This window comes from Mercenaria mercenaria, chromosome 9 (genome assembly GCF_021730395.1).
Source record: "Mercenaria mercenaria strain notata chromosome 9, MADL_Memer_1, whole genome shotgun sequence".
Classification (NCBI taxonomy): Eukaryota; Metazoa; Mollusca; class Bivalvia; order Venerida; family Veneridae; genus Mercenaria; species Mercenaria mercenaria.
Window position 1 is genome coordinate 51,943,541 of NC_069369.1, and position 27,839 is coordinate 51,971,379.

General features: G+C 32.5%; 2 protein-coding genes across 2 annotated transcripts; both read right to left on the reverse strand.

Annotated features, from left to right (window-relative positions):
• Positions 1-7,336: 7,336 nt before the first annotated feature.
• LOC123547985 (uncharacterized) lies at positions 7,337-19,184 on the reverse strand. Its single transcript, XM_053550564.1, has 10 exons — positions 18,012-19,184; positions 14,194-14,397; positions 12,827-12,949; positions 11,809-11,946; positions 11,438-11,548; positions 11,135-11,191; positions 10,619-10,678; positions 9,444-9,528; positions 8,689-8,856; positions 7,337-7,448 (listed from the first exon to the last, which is right to left on the reverse strand). Exons 1-10 carry the CDS (start codon positions 18,073-18,075, stop codon positions 7,337-7,339), a joined length of 1,122 nt encoding a protein of 373 aa, XP_053406539.1. The 5' UTR covers positions 18,076-19,184.
• Positions 19,185-23,937: 4,753 nt separating this feature from the next.
• Positions 23,938-27,727, reverse strand: LOC123547986 (uncharacterized). The gene is made up of 4 exons (XM_053552046.1): positions 27,594-27,727; positions 27,069-27,236; positions 25,687-25,821; positions 23,938-24,844 (listed from the first exon to the last, which is right to left on the reverse strand). Exons 1-4 carry the CDS (start codon positions 27,649-27,651, stop codon positions 24,570-24,572), a joined length of 636 nt encoding a protein of 211 aa, XP_053408021.1. The 5' UTR covers positions 27,652-27,727; the 3' UTR covers positions 23,938-24,569.
• Positions 27,728-27,839: the final 112 nt, after the last annotated feature.

Sequence of the window (27,839 nt, forward strand, 5' to 3'; positions counted from 1 at the left end):
CCTTTTTGTCGCGGTTGCCTGTCCTAAATAACATAGAAAGAAATATGGCAACGTATCGCTAGCTTTGCAAAGATAAAACAATAGGATCCGATTAGACCTATCTTTTCAATGAAATATATTTTTCTATTTGATTTATTTTCAGTGTTGGGAAGTTCATGCACTTAACTTCATAACTAATTGTGGGAAAAATAGAAAAACAGACAAGTCGTATTATGTATGTATATAAGTTTCGGTCACCAACATATCCCCAGGGCTTCTGCAGTCGTTAACACACAAAATACACGTATATTGTTTTAGCATAAAAAGATGACACAAAGACTAAATGCATTTTTCACATAGGTGATGACTATACGATTACGGTATAATTTTTAATTAACATTCTCTTGTTATTGGAAACGGTCAACATGTTTTAGATATCCATAACTGGTACGAACACATCATAAACAAAATCTGTGTAAATGTCTATTGGAAGCGTAGAACGCAACGAAGAAACATAAAAACAAACTCGGTTTGAGAGGTAATGAAATGTGCAACACCCCTCACGCCCCCAAGCACCGACTTCAGCGGTATTCTATTATAGTAAAAATGAATGTTAAATATCAAAACTTGCAACTGAACAAATAGCTGATTATTTTTGTAGTTAAGTCATAATTTTACACTATGTGCCGAGTTTGATTTCCTTTACTTTTTCAGTAAGAAAACAAGAAATAATAATGTGGCTGAATCTTAAGTATAATCACAAAAGCTGTTATAATTACAAACTGGTACAATGCTTATTACTTCAATCACAACAGTTTGGTAGGGCAACGTTTTTTTATGTTGTTTTTTTTTTTGTTGTTGTATTGTTTTTTGTGTGTTTTAGCAACTAGAGCTTTACAACTTTTTACTTTTAATATTGATTCTAACCCAAATCGGTTATGAAAAAGATTTAGTCATTAAATGATTACCTTGGGAATTTGAAATTAAAGCTGTACCCAGAGTGGTAAATCCTGCTACGATAAATTCCTTCATATCACGAACAAGGTTTATTTTATAATAAGGTGATAATAAAATTAGAGATAGCTGGTCAGGAAGAAAATTTCACCTAGGTGATAAAAGTATCCTTCGATAGGGTGCATGTAAAATATTTCTTAAATCCTTTTTACGTGTTTAACATTCCAAGATAAGACATGACCTTTCTACGGTGGCATAGAGGGGACATAGGAAATATTTTATTTATCACGTGCTCACGTGTTAAACAGCTGCCCAAATAGAAAATATGATTATTATATAGTTAGAAAAGCTTCTATCTATATAAAGGGAAGTAAGAAGACTTGAGTTCAATAATATTTTACTATCATGTTAATTAAATATTCAAGCGTATGGCAGATACATACGGTGGCATAGAGGGGACATAGGAAATATTTTATTTATCACGTGCGCATGTGTTAGCTAACACGTGCGAACGTGTTAATTAACACGTGTGCACGTGATAACTATCACGTCCGCACGTGTTAGCTATCACGTTCGCACGTGGTAGTTAACACGTTCGCACGTGATAGCTATCACGTTCGCATAGGAAATATTTTATTTATCACGTGCGCATGTGATAGCTATCACGTTCACATAGGAAATATTTTATTTATCACGTGCGCTAACACGTGCAAACGTGATAGTTATCACGTGCGCACATGTTAATTAACACGTTCGCACGTGTTAGCGCACGTGATAAATAAAATATTTCATATGTCCCCTCTATGCCACCGTACATTCAGATTATTTAAAATTGCACAATTAACTGTTCCATTGACACATTGACAAGAGCAATTAAACAAAATATGAATGTATTAGACAAGTCTTGCTTTTCTCAGGGAAAAGTATTTTCAACAGACTTTTCGAAAGTGCCTTATATTTGCTTTCGATGCTCATTCAGCAAAACGTGCGCAAAATGAACTAAATGTTTATTTTGTTATACATGTAATGTATAGAAAATACAAATTATTTTACATGATATGCTATTAATATTTTTTTATGAATCCAGTAAATCATATTTCTATATGAAAGTATAAATCACATATACCTAACACAATTATTTAAAATGTACACAAATTCAGAGGCGAACAGGTATTTAGTTTGACATTCAATGTTTTCTACGGGGCCATATGCAAGCTTAACATATCATTGTTTCATTCAATTTCTTTCGACATATACACGTAGTTTCCATATTGCTCTATAGATATAAGATATGGGACTGGTTCTAGCATCTTTCACGTCGTGTAAGGATTTAATGTCCCCCTTAAAATAAACGATTTGTAGGCCATTGATAACTTTATTTATTCCCCTATTTTTACAATCACCTAGCTTTGCATACAATTATTTTTGTGCCGGTTCATTTAAAGCAATATAAAATACAATTGAAGTTTTTGACAGACTGCTATTAGTAGATAACATTTAATTGGGACTACAGCTCAACATACACTATAAATTTATATTTTTAGACAAGTTAGATATATTTGATGACGATTTTTCTAGAATCAAATCAGTATGTAATGATAAAATATTTTATCTAAAATGTGTAGTATATACTGAACAAAAGCTATTCTGATTCTGATAAGACAAACATCAGTCTGAACATCCAAACAGCTGCAACATGAGTAAATGGCAATTTAGTTGACAGATTACCACTTTATACATTCAGAGCATATTCGGCTGTATGACATCTGAATCACTCCTCAGGCCAAACTCGGTTACCCATATCGGCGTCAAAAGAAACTAGGTGTCCACCGTGATTTCTGCAAATATGTCTGACTCCTTGCCAAGTTTTTGTTCGATAATTACCGAAAATACCAGGTGCATCATATTCTTATATAGATACGATTTTGTATAATTTATTAAGGTATATAATATTTATATACCAGTATTCGTATGAAATTATATAATCAAATTAGCGGCAAAACGGACCAAATATCGTTTCACAGATTTATCATATATACATTCAAATATCTATTCTATTCGGTTCAGTACAAATTAATACCAATAGGGTCTACCGAAAATGAAATGCAACAGCAGTTCTGTGATAAAGATTCATATAATGACAAATTATATATTCACTAATTGAACTAGTATGTGACATGTGCAGATAGCTGTTTCTTAAATTTTCTTTTCTCAAGTTAAACGTAGCAGCTGTACTGAAAGAGATAACAGTGGCTAAGGCTTATTTTGGGTTTCCATTCTTAATGTTACAGAAGGAAGTTGTGGGTGCAAAGCTAATAAATTGTTACCTCGTGGTATTAACGCAATACCCAGAAAGGGAAATCCTGTTTCAATATTTTCCTTTATGACACTGAAATTCACGCAATACCCAGAAAGGGAAATCCTGTTACAATATATTCCTTAATGACACTACCCAGAAAGGGAAATCCTGTTACAATATATTCCTTTATGACAATTTAACACGAAATACGGTTTTTGTTAAATAAGGAAATAGTAACGATTAAATATATTGATCATTTGAAGGACAATATATTTCTGAATTTATCCGGCATATACTACTTAAAATATATATATTTACGTTTTGGTAACTCGTGTGTATGGTATAATTCTTATAAGGTCCTCTTCCAAATTTATTTATATAGGAACTTGGGCCCTATTAGGGACCACTATAGCTAAAAGTAGATATGCCTTTCTTCGCATTAACCACTAAAATGTAATGGATTTTTATAAAACTCGATGTGTAACAATATCGTAAGGTCTCCTGCTATTTTGTTACAAATGGGGATAGGGACCAATTTAGCTAAAAATATAAACACGTTTAATGACCTCTTCTCATGAACCGCTTCATGAATCTTCATCAAACTACTGTTGTAATTATTCGTCTAAGGATAAACGAAACAAAATTGCAACCCTACGAAACCTTTGCGAAAAATTAAAAGAGAACCATTTAAATTGTTAAAGTGCGGTGTTTAGTTTTGCAATTTGAAAAATGTTAGATGAAAGATGAATGTTAGATGAAAAATTCATAAACTTCTTTCCTTATTACAATTCGCCGACCATCATTTTTAAAGATATTTCTTGTTTCACTTCATCTTGAGCCAAATCGGTTAATTTATGTAAATTTTGTTCCTCCCTATTACTTGCGGTTCAACGTTTTGGTATTCACTTAGGGATTGACTTTTGAGATTTTGCCATGAAAAATTCAGCAACTTTTTTCGGCCCATGAATTATTAGACTCTCCTTGAGGCAATGGGTTTTCAGATTTGGTTCCAGTTAGTTCAGATACTAATCCATACAGAGTCTTGGAATCACCTTTAGCGTTCTCTATCTTTTCACTGAGTGTGTTTCTCTTTTGACGTTTGATTTCAAAATTGTTTTCGTTTCTTACTGCTTTATACGACTCAAACTGGTCTGTTTTACCGTAACGCCGCCATGTACGCTCAGACTGTCTAACTTATTTTATTAGATGTTGCAAATTTTCATTTAACCATGGTTTGGGTGCTCTCTTAATTATAGTTTTCTCTTTTAGAAGCGTGCTTATTCAGGACATCCTCTATTTCCGATTCAAACTCATTCAAAAACTTGTATATTCTGTGAATCAACGTTTATAGTTTTGGTGATGTTCGTCCGTCTGTCCGTTCGTCCGTCTTTCCGTCCGTCCGTCCGGAGCCATATTTCGTAAGTGGTTCGGAATATTTAAATAAAACTTCAAATACATGTTTACCACTTTTGGGAAATGTGGCACGTCAAGTTTCAGTCAAATTGCCCAAGTAACACCAGAGTTATGGCCCTTAGTAGTTTCTAGTGTTAACTATATAGGGTACTATAAATATGGCAATTTCTGCTTCATAACTTGTGGTCGACATATTTGACCTAGAACTTGAAACGTAAATTGAATTTGATCACCATAGTGTGGTAGTGCACACACACAATTTCGCCCTTTAATTGTTTAAAAATCCACATACTTGTATATAACAAACTAACCAATTACACTTGTGAAGATGTGTACCCAGACCTGGTCACCCCCACCTACACTGGTCACCCCCCCCCCCCCCCCCCCCCCCCCCACCCCTCAGCCCACAATATTTTTTTTCATATTTTCTTCTTTTAAAAAAAAACAAACCTTTTATAATTATTTACAGTTGTAAACTCAATCCTCCCCCCACCTCGCTCCTCCACCCAGTCACCCCACCACCCTGATCATGCCCCACCCCTCGGGAACATTTTATTTTTCATTTTCTATTTAGCATCAATATTTATTATCAACAAGTGAAGTTTCGTCAACACCCCCCCCCCCCCCAACACTCCCCCTTCCCTGCCCTCCCCCCCCCCCCCTCCCAAAAAAAATGTTTTTCATTTTTCTTTTCATTTTTCATTTTGCAAACCATCCATAAATATTTTATCAACATGTGAAGTTGTACCCCCCCCCCCCCCACACACACACACACCCGTCACCACCCACGTTCCATCTTTCTTACTTGATTGTGCTCTCTTAAGGACATCTGTTCTTTTAAGTTCAAATGTAATGAAATCATTTGCTTCTTAGTAACATTCTTAACTTTTTGCCGGATATATTTCTTTGCCATTCCTCACCACAACCCATTCGGAGAGAATTTCAAATAAGCTTTCAGCTTCCTACTCAATCCTGTATGCTTTTGTGATATATATACATGTTGTAAATGAATTGTGATTAATAAAATATTGTTTAAACCAACCCATTCGGCGGGGGATACCAATTCATCGAGTTTGCTTGTTGCACTTAGGTCACTAGAAAAATCTCATTCGTTCAAATTTTTGGAAGTTTATAAATGATACGCTCCTACTAGTGATAGTCTCTTTTTTAACATCATTTTTTTTACATAAAAGAATGCTAACTCTGCTTTTTGGCGAAGTTTGTATTGATATGAACTTTATTGTTATATACATCTATGAACTGAATAATTTATATTATTAAAAAGCTATAGCTGCAAGCTTGTTTCTTACATGTATGGTCGTTCTGTATTATATATAATAAGAAATCTACATGTTTAGGTTTTGCAGTTTATCATTATATTCTTTTGCCACAAAAAATGACAATAACGTTGACAGTGCCAAAGTTATTTAATAAAACTTCATGTACATGTTTTTATAGACAGTTATCAGAGCAAGATCAGTGCAAAATAACTCTTTTTGCACTTACTTTTGAAATGTATCCATACAATGGCTTCGCAAATTTAGAAGGGGTCAAAATGACTGGTCGAAATGACAAAAACAACTACTTTATCATATTTACTAATATTTGACATGACAATAACTTCTAAGCTACTGAAAGGAATTTAAGATTTATTAATTATTAATGAAATAATTATATTTCAACTTGGTATTTATACAAGGTTTCCAATACATTATTTCATTTGGAGGTTTTCGGCAGTCTCCGCATGTAAATATAAAATATCAGCTCTTCATTGGTCATTCTGATCGACAATACGTGTACAACTAAAAGGAAGGGAAATGGTTTCTACACCCTTAATTTAATTGCCATGTTGTTACTCATGGTATTTGAGCCTATACATAATACACAGATAAAACAGACCAAACAACTGTAAATTACATATTATTATTAACATATCTCTAAACATGCATTACTAGGACTTGTTAAACTTATCTTGACACTTCTCTGTAAACTGGGATCCTTAATGTACAGAAACATGCACTCCAATCTAGGCCCATCTTCGAAGACTACAATTTTGCAAGTGTATTTATTGAAGACCTAAACAGAATATATTTTCATGTTACAAAATATGACAAAATATAGTATCAAGTTATTGTCATTTTTGTGGCAAAAGACTATATTATAAACAACGAGACAGAATTGATATCATAATTTATGTAAGTGACAAAATTACATGTAAAGATATTACCACTGATAATAAAATTACTTCTAATATATATGGATTCAGCATGGCATACGAAATTTATTTTACAATGACAATTTACAATTTAACAGATCGAAACGTGTATTTAAAAAAATAAACGTCAAGTAGAATATATAAAATATTGTTCGGGATCCATTCATATGTGATTCTTCTTTAAATTATGCACTGTCCTGTCAAATTGTTGTTGTCAAATGAATTTCGTATGTCATGCTGAACCCATATGACTAAGGATCTCAAACCAATGCACGAGCCAGCATGAACATTAACCACACAACATTTATTTATTGATTTGGGTTTTACAGCGCACCAACACAGTGTTTGTTGCAGTGATTAGTTAAAAGCTAGCTATACAATTGGTGGCTATTGCCATATTGCTTCTTCGTAGCTAAGTTGTCATCTACATGAGAAATCTGCCAGAGTTGATATTGCCAAATCACATGAATATGGTTTCAGCCTATTGAATGGTTGTCTGTTATAGTGTACAGTGTGATAACTCGGTTGGTTTGTTGTCGGTTGTTATAATGGTTGTAATTGTTTGCAAAGTTCTTTTCCAACCTCATGCTGTATTTAAATGAGAATAGTCCATTTAACGTATGCTCAAAAATAAAGTTAACGAAATAGTTGAAACAATTGTATTTAGGACTTAAAATGCACAAACAATTTAAAAACAAATTTATTATTTCGTATTATATTTCTCAAAATTGATCATTTCTCTCAACTATCGTTAGTTTAAAAAAAATATATATATATAAATTACAGATATTTATTAAACTATTTCTAAACAACCTAATTGCACTTCCCTTAGCAAAGCTTGAATTTCAGATGCTATATGCTAAATTACTATAAATTTGATAGAAGATAAGTATGCACCCTTGACAAGGCTAAAGGGGCCTCTGTGGCTGAGTGTTTAGTTTGCTGACTTCAAATTACTTGACACTCACCGATGTGGTTTCGAGCCACGATTTGGGCGTAGAATTTTTCATGTAAGGAAGCCATCCAGTTTGCTTACTGAAGGTCGGTGGCTCTACCCAGGTGCCCGTCCGTGATGAAACAGTGCCCAAAGGGACACCTGGGGTCTTCCTCTCCCATCAAAAGCTATGACCTATATAACCCAACAAAAAATTGTCTAGGTCAGTTGAAGCAGGGACTATAGTGCAATGACTACAACAGTCGATGGTGTTTTCATAGCTGATGTTTTATTTCAAATATATAGTGAAGTATTTAAATATAAGACTCTTTCAGAAGGTTGAAGATGTTGCTTCATAAAAACATATTAATAATGCAACAAAGATGTGTGTGTGTGTGTTTGTTGAAGGTGATCTTCAAGCATAAAGAAAACTGTTTGATTTATGCAAAAGCGATAAAAGGATGATGACGTTTCAAGTACATATTTTAAGTTCTAACTGATATTATTTTAGGAGGTTTGATAATTGCTCTAAATAAGGCACTCTTTAATATATATATATATATATATATATATATATATATATATATATATATATATATATCTACGGTTCGATGACAGTTAGTGATATTCTGACTTCGTGTCCTTCATCACTTGATTTCGTGTCCTTCATCACTTGACTTCGTGTCCTGCACCACTAAATATTTATTTCATGATTTCTGTATTCGACCGCAGAACGTCCTTAATATCGTGAATTTGCAAAACTATTGAGAAGATGATGAATCTTCATAAACAGTAAACGAACAGGGTGTTTGTTGTTTGCCCTTTTCTTATCTTTTATACCAAATGTTTATTTATACGTGTGATAAGGTATTGGCAGTATACGTATTGACATACGGAGACTTTTCCTCAATTTCCGAGCAAGGTACTTCAAGAAAGCTATAAGAGCTTTCAACAGTGTTTCTTTGACTAAGAGATTCATACATATTAAGATCGTTATTGGTATGTGTGTTTGTTTCATCTTTAGTGTGATTGTCGCTACAGACGTTGCTCTTTTGTTTCATCCTGAAATTATAAATAAATTTCTTATTAAGACTCTTTTTAAGTTAACTTGAAGTCGGGTCGGAAAACACTATTTGTAATGAACAAAGATGACACAGCAAAGTTAGTTCCGTCTTCCCAAAATGTGCCGAACACTAAAATTGAAGTGTATTTAAAATGACAGCAAATCTATCAATTTATCAAACAAAATTATGATAGTGTAACTAAAAGTGTGATTAATTAGATTTGTAAAATGACACATATTTCTAATAAACTGTCATATCGACTAGATAAAAGGAGACGAAGGCTTGAAACACAGCCAGTGCAGATAAAACACTCATTGTATACCAAACAGCACACTGAACATTATCTAAACTGACAGTTTTTACTTTCGGAAACGTTTTGCAGATGTAGTAATCATCAAGATACAACGACAAAAAAGTACATATATTTTACGTGCAAAGGGGAAACCATAATGCTCACGTTCCGTCTTAAGTTTGTTAAATGAACATAATATGCTAAGCTGCATGAATAACAATTATTTAAAGAGTCTGGATCTCCTGCCCGAGAAGCTATGCCTGCAAACAGATATAATAAGAAGTCACATTTACCTTTTATTGACACTTATGAAAATTATAACTCCAAGCAGTATTATCAAACAACCTGCAATAGGTAGTCCAACCTCCAGACCAATATCTAAAAAGAAAACAATAGTCGCATTTTAAGACAAAATAGCATGGAAATTTGATTTTTCTTTTTCTTGAGTTTAAAAATCATTTAACAAATTGTCATTTCATATCTAATGTAGTGCACAAAATAAATAGATACATATATTTTAAAACAATTTGTCGATATACTCAAAAGGCATGTCATTCCCTCGACATCACTTGTCAAAACATTTATTCAAGACAATGAGCTTTGCCACTACAAAACCCCACCCAGACCCAAAAGTTACGCAATTACAACTAATGAATAAAACCGTATTTGAGAAAATGAATCAAACTGACTTTAATCATACAATGTACTTAACATGTACATGTACATATAAAATAGAGCAACTGATTGTTTTGAAATGTGCATTTACACATTATTTCTGCTTATACATGTTTTATTAAATTACTTTTGCTGACATAGTTTTCATTATTAACAAAATAAGATTCTCGATGTTCTTAATCTCAATAAGGAAAATATCTTGCTACACCTGAAGCCGTAACTAGGCCTAAAATACACTATAGCAGACTGTCCATAACGGAGCTGTTGCTAATTCCTAATTTAGTGCGTGCTTTTAGACTGGAATATATGGTATCTTCATTAATTTATTTTGTAACTTTTATGTCATATTATAAAATCTCATCTCTATAGAATAAGTAGTTCGAATCGCACGATTTAAATAAAAAGTAAATAATTGAAATGAGGACTTCTTTAAATTTCGCTCTCACTATCATCAGTTGTAATCATAATTATATAAAAGTTTGAGCACGTATCACCGGTCCCGACAATTAAGTAGGATTGAAACACAAGGACAAATATGCAACTGGAAAAGCTTCGTAGGGCCGAAGTTATTACGGACAACGGCAATCTATGACTTATACCCACAGATTGGTGGAAGTACATTTTTGTTCATTTTAAGTGCTTAAAAGCGTATTTTTCTCAAATAATTATACATAAGGCACACATGTTTGAGTCTTTACAAGAACCGATCTAAACCAATATGAAAGGGTCTGCCTACCATCCCCGTTACCAGATATTGCTTCTAGGTCCACCCCATTGTTAATGGCATAGTTACCTTGAATTTCCGTTGAGGATTCAAATGATTGATTGATCAGAAGAGTTGATGTTGTGGTTCCTGCATAAAATAGGACATGCTATGTATATATGCAACCTTGCGTAACTAATTAGTGTACATACACTCGTCTAGGTCAAAACTTGAAAACGAGACTGTGAAACTTTTATTTCTGAGGTCATGTAATACAACACTCACTGAATGAATAGCTGCTCAAATGTCAATACAATAGGCCTATTGATCGACAATCATTTCTATCAGTGTAAAAACTGAGATGAATATCAAATTTTATCACAACGTACCTCGGTTTTTGTCTTTCAGACTGACAGCTAATACCTTTGTCAGAGAAAACGCAAAGACCCTTTGTACGACACGTGCGTTACACCATTACATGAAAAATTGTTTTAATGAGGGTCGAAACTAAATATTTCAGAGCCAGTTTAGATATAATATGTAGTCATAAAATTTTATGTAGAACTCTCGATCAAAAGTTAAACAGATGATAAGTATTTAACCTACCGTTAACCACATCACTGAAACATCCTTTGGAGAAAGGGTAGTTTTCTCCATCATGACCTACATAAAATATACAATTTCTACATGTGTTGGTATGAATGACCGTAAATTATAATCGGTTTCCGGGACCACTCATATCAATATATTATGGAACTAATATTTTTTGACAATGAAAAATTCAAAACTGTCATTTATGACTATTGGATCTACGATTGATATAATTGCTGTTGCTGCTTATGCTATTATTGACAATGTCATCTTTCGAAAGGTTAAAATGTTTTATTATGAAATGTCTGTTTTATGTACCTTGGCATAACGACAAACGTTTGGTGTTACAGTTGATAAAGTAGTTCCCTATGTCTTTTGTATACGCTCCGCACAAGACATCTGCAGTTTGAGTTTGTAGCGTTTCTCTTTCTACAGATAAACATGAACTATACAAGGTAATTCATCTTTTTAATATTTTTTTATCCATTTGTTGAAACAATGTATTGTATGACACCGTATTTACCAAAATCAATGCTGCCGTGGTTCTGGATGTTCATTCTGTATAACTAATGAGTTTTGATTAGAAAGTTATATTTGCTTAACAGTTATAGTTCATTCTTTTGCATTAGATCTGATATGTAATCCATATAGCATATTCAAATCAAAAGTTAAAAATAGATGAGAATTACCTATGTTTGCCGTCAAAATTGTACTTGTCCAGAAAAAAAAACCTGGTTTTATACATGTACGCGCTAAATCCTCAGAATAAAAGGTGTCGTTGCAGCGAATATGAAAACGATCATTTTCAAAGACGTCTATCTTGAATGCTGAAATTATAGTTGATATACACACAATTATAATTTTGGCCTATAAATTAGTATTTGGATAAACAAATTATCTTAATGAAATCTATAAGAAGATCCTTCAGAAACAATAAGCCCATCCAAGCAAAATGATCATACTAACTGCAGACTTAGTTTGACTGTTTGAGTCTGTTCACGGGAGAAAAGTAAATGTTCAGCGGTCTTTGGAAATAGATATAGAACGTAAAATATACAGAAAACCAGAACAATACGAATAACAGAACACAGTAGGGCTACGCCTTGAAACAGTCAATGTAAAAATCTACAATGTTTTAAAGTTACAGGATAGTAAAAACAAGATGTTGTATTGGTATGAAAAGCACATTATACGGTAATAAAGGGCATGCTATGAAAAACACAAACATACACGTGTTAATACTAAATAAAAGAAACAATTTCTTTGCAAACGACAGAACAACAAGAGAAACAACATTGTATTTCGCCTGCTCTGTAAGGCATGGCCAAAATGAGCAAGGGCAATTCAAGGACCTGATTTGCTCATTATCTTACACTTACTGCTCTACAGGGAAACAATGCAGTCATGATCTTAAATATCACAGCCATGTTCATATATTTTTATTATTTATAACGATGTTTAGTCTTCGTCTTTTTTATCCTTTCTCTATCTCCTTCTATTTCTTCTTCGTCTAAGTAACAGTACTATTACTTGTAGTAGTACAGTAGTTGTTACAGTAGTGTCGACAAATAAAAACCTTAACATATCTATAAACTCCAATTTCCAACAATCTGTGCGCTTGCAAAGTAAATATTTTCATCAAATTTCATTCACACTGTATTAAGTGATATATTTACGAAATTCTATCATTAGAATGGGGACTCTTACTTGTTGAATTCATGCAAAAGTAACGTCTTTTTGTATAGCAATCGCCGAAAAGCTCATCACGTATTGACAAGGACGTGCTGTTAGCATAACTGAAACCACACAAGTTCGTGAAACCGTCATTTCCTAAAATACAGTTCCGATGAAGTTAGGTGTGAGATAAGTTGCTACAAAAAATATATATCATTCTTTTTTAAATACATGTAATGACCAAATTCCAAATCGCACAGTATTTATGTACAAATGTGAAAATAAATGTATTTGTTTGTATAAACAATACTTTTCGTAAGTCTTGAAATACTACGCACTAATATACAAATGTATGTATAATTCTAAAATGGCTCGATTGAGAGAGCATTATGACGTCAATCGTGACGTCAGTTTGTCGCAAGACGTCCGGTTCGTTACTCCACGGGTAACTGAAGTCCAGTATAATATCTATCAAAACGTTTCAATGAGCATGTAAGAATGAAAACAAGGCCTCCGAGTGGTCTATCGTCTAGCTGTATAATGCTAGTACATGTAGTGTCTGTATCATTATACGTTTTCAAATCAAGAACACAAATGGTATAATATACAAAACAGTGTTTCTGTTTTAAAAACGGAGGTTTAGTAATAATTGTTAACAAGAATAAAATTCTATGAAATTAAATTCCAGTTACATTATTATTGCCTAAACTATTTCCCAAGCAAACAGAACCCGATTGTCCACCTGTTTTGACATGGCTCTGAAGAGTTGAGAAAAATTTTTTTTTTAGACTTGGTCATAAAAAGCTATGTTATCTTGTTCCGAAGTAAATACGTTGCGTATTAGTAACATAACGTTACATTCCCTTCACTGTTTTTAATTTAGTGATTCTTTTCATAAGTAGAATAAACAAAGATTGTTACGCTGTTTCTTTTATTTGACATTATTTTCGACATCATTTTTCCCGGTTTCAATAGTGCTGCCAAACCGGTTTCAGAAAGTTAACCTAAAGTGTCTTTGACGAACTTTTTACACTGGTTATTATCAATATCCAATCAAACCTCTGGTTTTATGGTTATGGTTTTTCCTAAGAGATCATTTGGTCATGCTTGATTTTGTTTTCAAAACGGTTTACAGAAGTGTCTTTCATGAACATTTTCACACTGTTAATATGTCAGTATCCACTATACATATTGATTTTATGGCCATGTTTTTTCTCGTTAGGTCATGTTTATATGCTTTCGCTAAACGTTCGTTTGAAATTGCTTTGACGAACTATTTTCACTGGCCATAACAGTGCTACTATTCAATAGTTTTCTCTTACATTCAGTTAGATGGAAATCATTCTTAGTATAAACTACATGTAGTACAAGGTAAATGATACTTCATCATAGAACCTTACTTATCATTCTATTTCCATTCCAAGTCTTTGTTCTTGCATAATCGGCTGTCCAGATATCTACTTCTTGTATTAGATTTAGCTCTGCTATAGATTTGCCTAAACCTGTATCATAGGCAACCAGTTTTCCCCCGCCAATTTTACATACCTCTGCAGCCTCATACCACGTTTGAACCTCGTTGTTGCAGAAGATATTCCGAGTAAAATCTGCCAGTATAGGACAATGATATTGATAGCTAATTTATTTCGCAAAACCTGTAAAGGACTTTCGAAATCAGTAAAATATCCATGTATATATACGGATAAACTTGTATTTCTAACTATAGAAACATGCTTATTTTGAAAATTATAACACATTATGATTTACAAAAACCTTTTTAGCTCACCTGAACCGCTGTTATAAGAATATGATCTGCGTCCCCCGTCCATCGTCAACTGTTTTATTGTTAGAACTAAAGGGAGTCACAGATTTGGCCAATGTTAATGAAACTAGATTAGAATTTTTGCCTTTATGACATCTCAGATCAGTTTGATATTTGGTTATTAAGGGTAAAAAACTAGGTCGCATAAAAGGCTTGTAAGCACACTAGAGACATCACTAGTTTAACTTCAGGAAACTATTGAGAACACTATAAAGACAGCATTTTCTACATGTTCAACGTGAAATCTGGTAAGATTATTTGTCCTCAAATTTAAAACTTGTCACAGAGTTAAGTCATAGAAACAACTTGTTATTACTCCAAAAAAGCCACATTTCACCCGATTAACATCTTTATCTTGTCTAAGTCTGAAACTGGATTATATGGCGTAAAATCAGGGAGAATCATAAATGAAAGTTTGGATATATTCTCAGAACCGAGAATTTCTAGCTTATCTTTATGGAACCTATTTACAATGCTTGCCTTTATGAATTTCATATCAAGTCCGAAACTTGTTTATCTGGAGTTAAACAGTATTCCGCTAGGTAAGGTCTTAGAAAATAATCTGTAATCACTCTAGAAGTCACATTTATATCCTGATCCACAGAGGATTTTGTTAAAATTTTGGCTTCATAAAAGGTCACTTTTGAAAATCAGTCATCTTGTTTTGCAATCTATTCACAAGATGTACATGAAATCTGTCAAGAATGTATTTCTTTTTGAAACCTGTGGCAAATTCAAAACTGTGTCGTTTAGGTATCAAAACTAAGTTAAGAAAAATATTCTTAGTTTTCAGACCATTTATAATATGTTTTGGATTTGAGTCACAAACCAAACTATTATATGAAATAAGATGTCCATTGATTACTTTTGACAGACATCGCATTGAAGAAGACAAGGACTTTAAGTTAGTGATGTTTGTGCGTGTAGTGCTTACATTTTGTCTTTAAGTTAGAGATCTTCACCTTTTACAAAGAGCAATGTCACAGAGGTGAGTGACTGGTTCCATTTTGTTATTTATTTTAGCATTCTTTAAGATAGTCTAGTGCCAATGTTTGACTTCATCAGGATAGATAAAACTCATACAGGCAATAAATTACATAACCTGATTAAAGTTAACTATCAAAGTCAAAAATATGAAACAACGCATTTTTTGTGTTGCATAAATTATATGATATTATCATCCTATTTTATGATTTCACGCTGTTATTGAAACAACTTTAAGTATAATCATATAAATGTATGATCTGTTTTCTCTAGATAATAATTAAGCATTTTTCAGTAACATATAACAATTAATTTCTTTTGTTAAAATATTGTTCTAGTTAGTATAGTTTAAATTTTTAATTTCTCTGTTTTCTTCAAATAATATTCTATTTAATTGAATAAAATGTTTTATTTGCGTTTAGGCAATAAAATCATGTTTTACTTTTATGTATTTCTTTATGAACAATACTGTTTTCTTAAAAAGACTGTGTATATTTGTAATTAGAGCAGCATAGTTTGTAGGAAATTTCCTGCAATTTATTTTAACTACATTTTCTTTATCACTCATGGCAAATTATGTACGATGTGTCATTATACTTATGAATGATATACATATTTGAAGATAATTTTCTGTAAGGACAAACGTTTTTAATAGAAATGCGTATTCTCAGAACTAGCTAATGCCTTTTCTCAACATAAAAACATTGTGTAGAAAAATATTTGAAAGGGAGAAGGTTTTGATATCAATTTTTGTTGCCGTGGAAACGGAAACTATAGTTTTCATTTATATGATGCAGTCTTTTACTAAAAAATAACACGTTTTTTCCTGCATTAATATTCAAATTCAAACAAAACTGAACAAATTTCCGTTAACAATTTATCATTTATTACATCGGTATATTTTGACTTAATTGCTTGAAGACAAATAATTCACTTAGACATTAAAAATGAGTTAAAATAATTTCATACAATTTCCTAGGAAATAAAATATTCAAACTTTAGTCATCCTACATACCAAAGGTCTACCATGGTTCCTTTGTTCGCCTCGGGATTTCGATGAACCCCAAAGTGATTCAATGAAAATGGCTTAGCCGTCCGATAACCTGCTACTTGACACATAAAAAAATCCGCAGGGTAGGAGAGGTATCCAGGACCAAAGCAAGGCGTCTGGTCACCGGGAATTAACCAGCCACCCCCAAAATATCCTTCTCCTCTCCTATGGAAGATATTTGAACCAGGCATCCCCTTAGAGCAATCCCCAAAAGACGCCCTTGAGCAAACAATTAGTAGTGAAAGCAACCGCCTTAACAATAACCAAAAATAACGACTAGGCAAGCTTCTGGAAGGCTTGTTTGTCAAAACAGAAACATATTGTAAAACCATCGTCAGCAGATTCCTTCCCCTGCACGCAATACCCTCTTGGATTGTTAAAGAATTTTTTACGGCTATATTATCTGGAGTCGCTCCTTGGATTTGCATTTGTAAAACTGGTAATATGACAGAAAAGACTAAAAACTACACTTACATTTCATCTTCCGTTGACCTCTTTTCTGTATTATCTTAGGTAAATTTGTAATTTTATTTCACAATTGAATGAAAATAATCAATCACTGATTCAAAGCTGAAAAACCTTTGAAAAGGTACGTCAGAATTGTTGAACGCCATGTCAGATCATTACCGATCTCTAAGAAACCTTAACTTTATAAGTCCAAGTTACTGTCAAAACTATTAAACACGAAACAGAAAATTTCTTTCCGTACCACCTCATAACTGTAGAGTAAGAAGGCGGGTTACAAATAAGGCAAAAGTCAGCATTTTAGTATCTGAAGATACTAAAATAATAACGGATTAGCCATGGTATTGCTGAGTATCAAATTATAATTCTTGATTCATATTTTGAGACTGAAACTTTCCGACACTAAAAGATAAGACCACAGCATTTATAATTTCATGTGTTACTCTAAAATACATCTAGATTACGTTTTCTAAGCTATTCTTTTCCCAGATCAATTTGTTCAACACCATTGTTAAACCAAATCCAGTAACTTTTAATCTTACATTAGTTTAAACTATAACAACACATTCTACTAGTTCATAGAGCAGAATACATATACATACCTTTAATTTTCACAAAAATCTGAATTTTACAAAATTACGTTTTCGTTACCATGTTAACTAGGGTCGAAACCGAAAAATGAATAATAGGATTTTCTTATAAAATATTTTTAGGGCCATCTCTGACAATGCATTTCTATTTTATTTTTGTCTTAACAGCGAATGCATACTGATCAACAAGATATGAATCGTGTAAACCTTCATCGAATAAAGACTCAAACTCAAACTAAATATACAAAAAGTTTTAAAAAGTCCCATGTTTTTATCTTAGTAAAATTGTGGTAAAAAATGCAAGTTTACCATGTTGTTCAGAAACGTAAGTGCCTACCACAAGCACTAAACCTGTTACAAAATATATCCACATGACTCGTTGAAAGAAATACACATTTTGTAACTAATAATGAGATAAACATTACAAGGAAAATAAAGAGTTTTACTTTCCTTCAAATGTTTATCTAAACGGTTATAAACTTTGCTTTTTGCTATATTTCTTTTTTACCAAATACAAGATGCAAAATGCAGTGTTATATCCGGATTTAACATTTCCCGAAGAAATCATAATTTCTTTTTTGTTCTTATCGTTATGTTATACACATGTTACGTGTAGTGGTGGAGTTATATCCCTCCCAATTTAGATACAACTCTCCTTCATCCTCCCCGCATTTTAATCCACACTTCTTACGCTTTTTATATTATTCATGTAATTGAAATATATCTTGTTGACGGTATTTCAAGAACTATCTCTTCTAGTTTCCATTTTTGTGTGGCCAGTTCTGCGATATATGACATATATTACAATGATTGGAAGGCTTCCTTGGAAGGAGTCTACTTTTACTTTTCACATCAAAAATACTCGATCAAATTCAGCTAAGTGTTTAAAATCGATTATGAGATTTCTAAGTTTAAATAAAAATAAATTGCAATTGTATTGTCAAGCCTAAAGTTGTTTCCATTTAGTGTACGGATCGTATACCAGTATCATGTACTTCGCAAATCTTTCAGTATCAGTTATGTTGAGCATAATGAACAACAAGTAGTCCAAAAATAAAAGAAAAGTCATATTCTTCTTTCCTCGTGCCCTTTTCAACAGCATCGTATTTTGTTTAATTTTACTGCGTTTTAGAATGTTTTGTAGTATTCTGTCGAAATCACCATGTTCTTATCGCATGCTGAATAAAAATAGCTCGAAAAGATATCGAAAGAAGTAAAAGGGGTAAAAAATTTAGAGGATTATATTAAATAAATTGTACCCTTCTTATATGAAAGTCAATCTCGGTTTTCTTTCTCTTTGTGCATAGAAGCGATATAGTTCTTTATGGGAATATAAGTCTCTGAAAATCTGATATTCTAGAAAATGTCGAAATAACTTTATTAGATATTTTAAGTGGATTTCAAATGAAATAAAGAACTGCCAGATAGTGTTCAGCTTACAGCCTTTCTACGAGGACGAAGTAGTCGGATCAGTGTCTATCATATGTACATTGTATAGCATTTAACCAGACTGTCTGTGAAGGCAACCAAAGACGTCTTTGTTGACAGGTGGTCCGTCAACAAGGTAAATTTAGTTTATAGGCTGTATATGTAATAATTAGCGGGGAGTTTTTGTGTGTGGTGTTTTCTTCTTTCTTTGGTCGATATAACTGCAAATTAGTATGCATCCGATTTCTTGAACAAAACTGTATGTTTTAAAGTTATCAAACCTTGTTTTAAACTGTTTTTGTACTTAAACCTGTTTAAGCATATTAACTTTATACCGTTGATATTGCTCTAAGAAACATTCACTCCATTCATAGCTTCATAAAGTATATGTTAGCTATATATCTACATAAACATTAGATCTCTTCTTGTCAGTATCGCAAATTGTAGTGTAATTGTGATTTTTCTCCTCAACTTCGCAAACTGTATTGTAAGTGTGAGCACCATTTTCATGTATGCGTTCAAGTGATTCGTAATCATTTTGCTTTCCATGTTTTGTTTCGTCTTCTAATATTCCTTTGGGTGGTTCAGGAGAATTTTTCTTGGCGTTATTCCTCCTGAAACGATAAATATTAATGTTTATTATATACCTATATAAATTCTGTAAAGAATCGGCTTGTATTTCACAATTAAATATGAACAGACAGACAAAAATTCCGTATTGTACCTTTTATATTCCGTATTGTACCTTCCGTATTGTATGATGCCGGACTACTTTCATTAATATGCATGACCCGGCACATTTCTATAAATAGCGCACATAAGAACTTCACTAAGTTCCATTTAATATCGATAAATATTGAAGATTTCGTTCAAAACCAAAACAAGAATCAAAATGGTAAAGGTATATAATAAAAGGGTCATTATAACAGTAGCTAGATCTGGGACTTTGTATTCGGCTCTCATGGATTTTGCAAGGTCGGATCACAATCGGCGCTTGCACGCCTCGTGAGATCCGATCTGGCAAAATCCACTCGAGTCGAATACAGCATCCCAGATTTAGCTACTATTATAATAACCCTATTAAAGATGATGTACATAATATTAAGTTGCCTAATCTGTAAGTGTAAATAGCAGTTTAAAGACACGTCTGCAACAAGGTATGTCAAAAGTTTACTTTTAAAGAGATACAAGTCAAAAACTACGTAAAATTTGGTTCATGTCAATTTTCCAACAATATCTGGCAAAATTATAAAATGTTAAAATAGGTTTTGAGCCATCTTTTTTGTAGTGTATTGCATATTTGTCTTTTAATTGTTTTAATGTTTAACGGATGCATTCCTCGTTTACTATATCTAAAGGAACATGTAGTTAGTCCATGATAGGCAGTTCTTACAGTCATGTGGGACAGGACTGTCTGATATTTGTCTTCTAGCCTGTTTCGGCGAGCCTTTATAGCCTTACTACTAATACACTGCCTTCTGCAAAAGTCTGTCGCATATCATTTTATGGATCTTAATGTTTACTTTTCTTTATATTTTTTACGAGCAGCTTTGTAGTTTGCATCTCGAGCCTTATTTTACCATTACGTTTGCTAAGAATTCACACTGCAGGAACAAACTGTTGTTAACAATGTTTCCTAAAATTTTGGGAGATTAATAGTTAAGTTTGGTACGCACTATTAACCGGTTAAACTTATTTAGTAGCGTTTTTGCCACTGATCGTTCCTAAGCGCTCTCCTTGTTCCTTTATTGGTTTACAGTCGTCTATTTTTATTTGGTCAAGGTATTATTTTTGTACATGTCAGTCATTAACAAATTCCTTACATACACTGTTGAAGGTTTACTTTTTGGGGAAGTTTGGAACGTGGTTATTTATCCTTGATCTTTGCCCGTTGGAATCATTAGTATTTATTTTACAGAGCGCTAGAAATAATTATAACGGTTTACCTTTTTCTTACAAAAAGGAACACGGACGCACAAACGCCACCCAAACAGATTCCAACCGGTAAACCTACAGCCAGAATTAGATCTAAAAGACAAACAAAAGAAGAAATAAATTGTACAATCAATTTGTTTCGTTGTGTCCTCCGCTTCCAAAGGATATTCTTATGTATGGAGTACCGTTTTACTATATTCTTTCAATATTTCAAGATATCCTAAAGTCATTCTGTGATATCTTGAATTCATCAACTATTGATATATAAAAGCAAATTGTATTTTATGATTTCACTAGATATAATTTAAGATATAATTAAATATGTTTTGTTATTATCCTACAATGATATAAAGGTATCATAAAATGACTTAAGAATGTCACAAAACAGAGCATCGGATATTTCTCAGTACGAATTTTTATTTACATCTTTAATTAAAGTTCATGATATTCTAAGTTCATTTCATGATATCTGAAAATAAATTAAATGATATCAATTATTCATTTAAAGATAACTCAAAATAATTCAGCCTTTTAAAAGATATCAATAATTCATACACAATAATATTATAATTGTAAGATTTTAATTACTTCATGATATGGCAAACTTGATTTCAATATAATAATTATCCAGAACTAGTCGTTATTTTAATATCAATTATTCAGGTAATGATATTATAAAATCGAATTTAAGATATCTAAGATAAATAAATAATGCCTTTAAATTAAGTTAACGTATCACCAAAGCGATCTATTGATGTAATTAATTCTATCTGAAAATAGCAAGTTAATTTTTTATTCTAACATGGCTCGATTTGATTCCAGTTAAATAAAGAAGGAAATCAAGCTCTGCGATAAACAACGGTTGACGCTCGGACCGGTAAGAGAGCATTATGACGTCAATTATGACGTCGAATTGCCTCATGACGTCCAATACATTACTCCTCGGGTAAATGAAGTCCAGCATAATATTTATTAAAATATGGTAATGAGCATGTCAGAATGAAAACAATCAAGGCCTTCTTGTGATGTATCATCTAATTTACCACGGTTCATCGTCCATATGCTTCAGTGCCCTCATGGTTCAACTCCTATGCATCTGTACTCTGAATCGTGGTAAATTAGACGAAGGCCTTGATTATTTGTAAAATATCAAATACTCATTCACTGGTATCATAACATAGGTGTAAGTACATCTTAAAACAAAACTGATTTCAATATGTCGGATAAGTGAATTATATCTATCTATAAATCATTCTGTGATATGTTTATATTGCATTTAATGAAATCCAAAAATGATTTAAGTATATTACAGAATTACAGAATCACTTTGTGATATCCACATTAAATAAACTGATGATATCATCAAATGATTTTTGTGATACTCGTGATGCATGAAGGATATTATAAAATGGTGAATAAATAGTAAAATGTAATCCATAGTTTTCAATGTATTATTATATGATCATTTAAAACAGAACATTCTTGTTTTATTTGGGTTTCGTTGAGGTGATTATTATCGCATTTTTGTGACGAGACCTGTCATGATATTAAGCTGTTTTGGTTATTTTGGCTGAATTTTAATTTCAGGGAAGGTAGCTAAAGCAAGATGTCAAAACGCTGTTTGTTTTGCTATGAAACATCGTGTTTATCTTTCAGTAATCATACCAGGAAGAAACATTGTAACCAATTAATAATATATTGCGGATGTTTGTAGCTTAAAAAGTGTTAAAATCTTAAGATCTATCTGAATACAGTAATCGTGTTAGAATGTAAATCTAAACGGAGGAGAACACTTTCTGAACACTGCAGAAATCTTGCAAACTATTAATATGATTTATGTTAAAAAAATTGTTAGATATCTTAAATAACCGTATAACTTCCTTAACATGGATTTTATTGAAGCCACACTTTTAATCATAGATTGTCGGCAAACATTGAAGTACGGTACATTCCATGCTCACCTGATCTTTCGTCTGTCGTACTGGTGATGTTTTCCTCTCCTTTAAGAGTGATAAAGTGTTCAAGTGAGTAATTTACTATCAGCATTTAAACAATCATATTTATGAGAACAGGAAACAAAAGAAAACATATTGAGCTATCATATTGCTTGATTTCTGTTTTTGTGATTTTTTCCTCTTTTTAATTTTTTGATAAGCAATATATTTTAAATTGAATATTGTTGTTTTAATAACAGCATGTGTGCTTGTAATTTTCAAATCTGATCCTAAGATCGGAAGAGATTAAAATAAACACATACCAAAGAAACATAAGGAAGAATGTTCTTTACTACAAAAGGTATAGTAATGTCCTGAGTCAATCCCATATGCCCCGCAGAGGTACGTAGCATTCGACGGCATTTTTTTCACCTACTTTTGACAGAAAAAAGACAAGTTAAACGATAAAATGTGAATTTAGTGGTCACAACGCTCGACGACAGGTAAACGCGATTTAAATGTATATTAAAAGAGGCAAACCGACAGAGTTAGATAAATTGTTAATTTTTTTCGATATTTAGAAACTTTAGTATGTTCACTTGCTGGTTTTTCAATAATGAGTAAAATGGTTTAGAGACATACTATTAACTAAAGGGAAAGGAAATGTTGTTTTGATGTTAATTCCATCTGCTTGGATTTCTTTAATCATTTAAAGAAGTGAAAGAATTTTCGAAATCGACTTAAAAATGAGAAAGTTATGAGCATTTAAATATCTTATCAAAATGGCGGCCATTTCTTTCCATGAGAACAAAAAACAAAATGGCGAATTTATTAGATTTCTAGACACATATTTGAACTGTATTTTCTTATTTCTGTAAATTATTGTTTCTGTCTTTTTTCTAGCTGTACTGAAAGAAATTACCATGGTTTACACATTACACTCAAGAATCATATTAAAAATAATCTATTAGAAGGTTATTTGGTAAATAAAGAATTCAGCAGTGTGTAAATGAAGTCATAAACACACACAATGGCAGCCTCCATGATCTGCAATTTTCTTAAATTTCTGCCATATCTTTTTCAATAGTGGTCCGATTTTAAAAATTCTTTCAGCGTTATGAAAGGCTTGATAATGGCTTTCATATGAAACTAACTTATTTACAGGGTTTCCTAGTCCTTTAAGAGATAATGTATAGAAAAACGTTTTTAATACACGGGAAGAGGTTATACGTCCGCGGAATAATTGTACAAGAGCGTAGCACGAGTAAATTATTCTTGGAACGTGTAACCGGTTTTGAGTGTATTAATTTAGGTAAAACACGATTTTGCTATAATACATTATTTCGATTCAAGTATGCCCTTAATCTAAAACAGTAGATAAAATATAGTAGCGCTCTTTCGATGTCATCGCACGTTAACGTGACGTCATTTTAGCGCAATCGTGTTTTAACAGAAACAAGCATATTAGAATGGCATATCTAATATTAAAATTGTCTAATAATTCAACAATACAAATGCAATGCAACTAGAGTGTTGTTTTGTAATTTGACATGATGATTGTTGAGAAAACCTAGTAACTAAGAACTAGTGACAAGCCTCTATTATTACAGAAAGCTGCAAAATACTTAGAAATCAGAAACGCCTTTTCCATATAAAAATGTACTTCTTCAATTTGTGTCGTAGTTACTCTACATTTCAGTTGTCTTGATATAATATTTGCTGTTTCACCGGTCCAATAAAATCCTGGTCTGATTTCATGCGTAGCGTTAAGCAAATCCTCCCGACGAAATGATTGGCTAAAATCTGCTCCAGAGAATGTATCGGTAAGAATTTCCAACTCGCTTGCTGCAGAAGTAATAACTATTTGTATTTGATAAAGTTAGTTACAATGCAGGTAGCATTTAATATGAACATGCTGTTACATTGCACCAATAATGATCATTGCTATAAGATGCATATTGCGAACTAAATGAAATAGAAAAAATATTTTATTGGTACACGACCATTTATAATTTGGGTCCAGTAATTTATTACCTATAATGGTCGTATCATAAGTAAATAACTATATTAAAAAATGCACACCGTCTTATCAGAGAAGAATAGCTCGGGTTTTCAGACAAAACAAGTTACAATGTATATGGCGATTTGCCGGCTTAAATGACTATTCAATGCATTTAGCTGAACAAAATGAATACAAAATTGGAATAATATTTTTCTGGAAGAATGTCGAGTTTTGTAAACGAAATTTAATCTTTCTTATTAATAAACAATTGCCGAGCTAGAATGTAGAGATCCGCTACCGGTATTTGATTGTCTTAATTTCGAGATCATGCACAATATGTGCCACAAAGACATTGTTTTGCACTTAAAGAAAAGGTAAAGGTTTCTACTCATACAAAACTAGAACTATGTCGATAGGATACGGATGTCCCCACTTTGACGCTTTTAACTAAACAAAAGAATTTGAGTAACTTTATAATGTCGTTAATCTAATGATTTTTGCACATTGAACCCTAAACACATAACAATAAAAAAGCTACTGAATAACCATACTCGATGTTATTTCAGAAGCATCGTCTATACAACGCTTCATGATTAAGTGTCATTTTCTGATTTAATATTTATTACCCATTTTACATTTTTGCTGATATACTACCTATGCAAATGCAAAAAAAAAAAAATATCACCTGTTCCATTTTTATAAAGATAATTTCTGCGTAGGAGACAGTCTCCGTAAAGGACTTCCCATGCGCCAAACAAAGCATTAACACCATCTAAGTAGGTAAAACCGCATAAACTTTGAAATGAGTCATCTAACACACCTGAAATATATCTATTTGTTTAATTTTGTTTAAAAGTAATAGATTTAGATCTTGGTAAACTTTTATCGTTTAGCACTTTAAAAGGCACTGGCCTCAAGATCCTACGACAACAAAAAAAAAAGAAAAATTTTAAGATATCTGGAAATTAATGCTATATTGTTTTAAGAAAGCTTTGAAACTTTTAAAATTACTTGCAAACTATATGTTATGGAAACACATGAGAATTATTTGTTTCACTAATATTTACACTGAAACTTTAAAAGCGTTTGTAACGCTTTACTCGAGATAAACTGACTGAATTATAAATATCTATATTGAATAGACGTTTAACACATTTCCCACCGTGGTGGTATTATATTGGTAGAGATATCGAGAGAATGATTTTATTGCTGCGGCGGCCCGGAATCGATTCCCGATGTGGCATTTTACTTTTTCATGATTTGGCATTTTTAAGATATTCATATCTTCATACAAAAACTCATATTCTAATGTTGATAATATGACCAAACTTCAATTTTAAAGAAAGATCATTTTTAGCGAAAATCTGCCTTTAACTGTGTTACTTTCACATATTTTCAACCGAGTAACTAATATACATTGCATTCAGCAAATAACATTTGTTTGATTTTTTATAAAGAGATATTCCTTCGCACTACTGGTTTTAATATAAGACTTCTAAAACCACAACTCGTATTTACTGCCTCATTTACACATGGACATGCATAGTGTTTCGCATTAACGCTGTTCATTTTAAAGATGCACTTTTTAATTAGAACATGTTTCATCTGTGAAAAAGTATACAAATTTATTTCTGAGAAAACTTTACGCATTAGAAATTTTCTGAATGCCCCATTTTGATGAGTTAGATGGCTATGTAATAAATTAAATAATATTTATAGGAATTCGCATTCTTTCTTTGAGTAATGGTGTGCTCCTTTAAAATTAATGTACTTGCCACAACACGCATTAATGGTGTCTGAAATCATTAGTCCTCCACCTCTGATAATTCATGTGGGGAAGTTGGCGGTTACTTGCGGAGAACAGGTTTGTACTGGTACAGAATCCAGGAACACTGGTTAGGTTAACTGCCCGCCGTTACATGACTGAAATACTGTTGAAAAACGGCGTTAAAACCAAAAAAAAAACAACAATAAAACAAACAAACAAAATTAATGGTGTAGGGCTTTCAAACTTTGAAAAACTGCAAATCAATATCTTGCAATGAGCTTTTAACCTTTATCTTGTACCTGCAATTTTAACGTCACTAGCGTATCCGGCTGTCCATATATCTGTGTCTGACTTCAGGCCTACCGCTGATATGTCTTTATCTATACCTGTATAATACTGTACGCTGAAACACTCTGTCATTGCTTCCTGCCAAGGCTGTGTTTTGTTGTTGTAAATCAACTTTGGAACTGTCAACAAAATGCATGTTTTATAAATTTATGTTGTCTTTACTTTGGATTAAGTAAGTCTATATGTGCTTTGTCGAAAAGCAATTTGGTTTCCTACAGCGACCCGGCTTATAACGCCGCAACGTTTGGCGGTTTGAGGTATGATAGCCAATTCAGCATCATTGTTGTCTTGCGTTCACCAACAAGATCGTCTGGGCCATATGATAATTAATTCTACACTAAACTTGCAACTCGTAATTGATTGTCATAGTTTCAGAACAAGTTTGAACTCAGTACTACTATTTAAAGCTTATACATGCTCATCAAAAATGGTTGGACAAAATAACTACTATTTGCATGCTAATAAAACTACAATACCTTGCTCCGAATGTTCAATAATTAAAAAGAAAATAATCCCTAGTGTTGCGAAGTACATCACTTTAAGTAATACTCCGTTTCAATTTTTAAAAGAGGGGCCAAATAGGAAGTTTATAATATCGCAGGTACTTAACCTTATTACGATCAAATGGAAAACTATAGAAACGAAGATATTTAAAATTTTTGAACGTGTGAGATAACGACTGAATATTTTGGTGAATATGACTAACACTCATAATGTAAAAT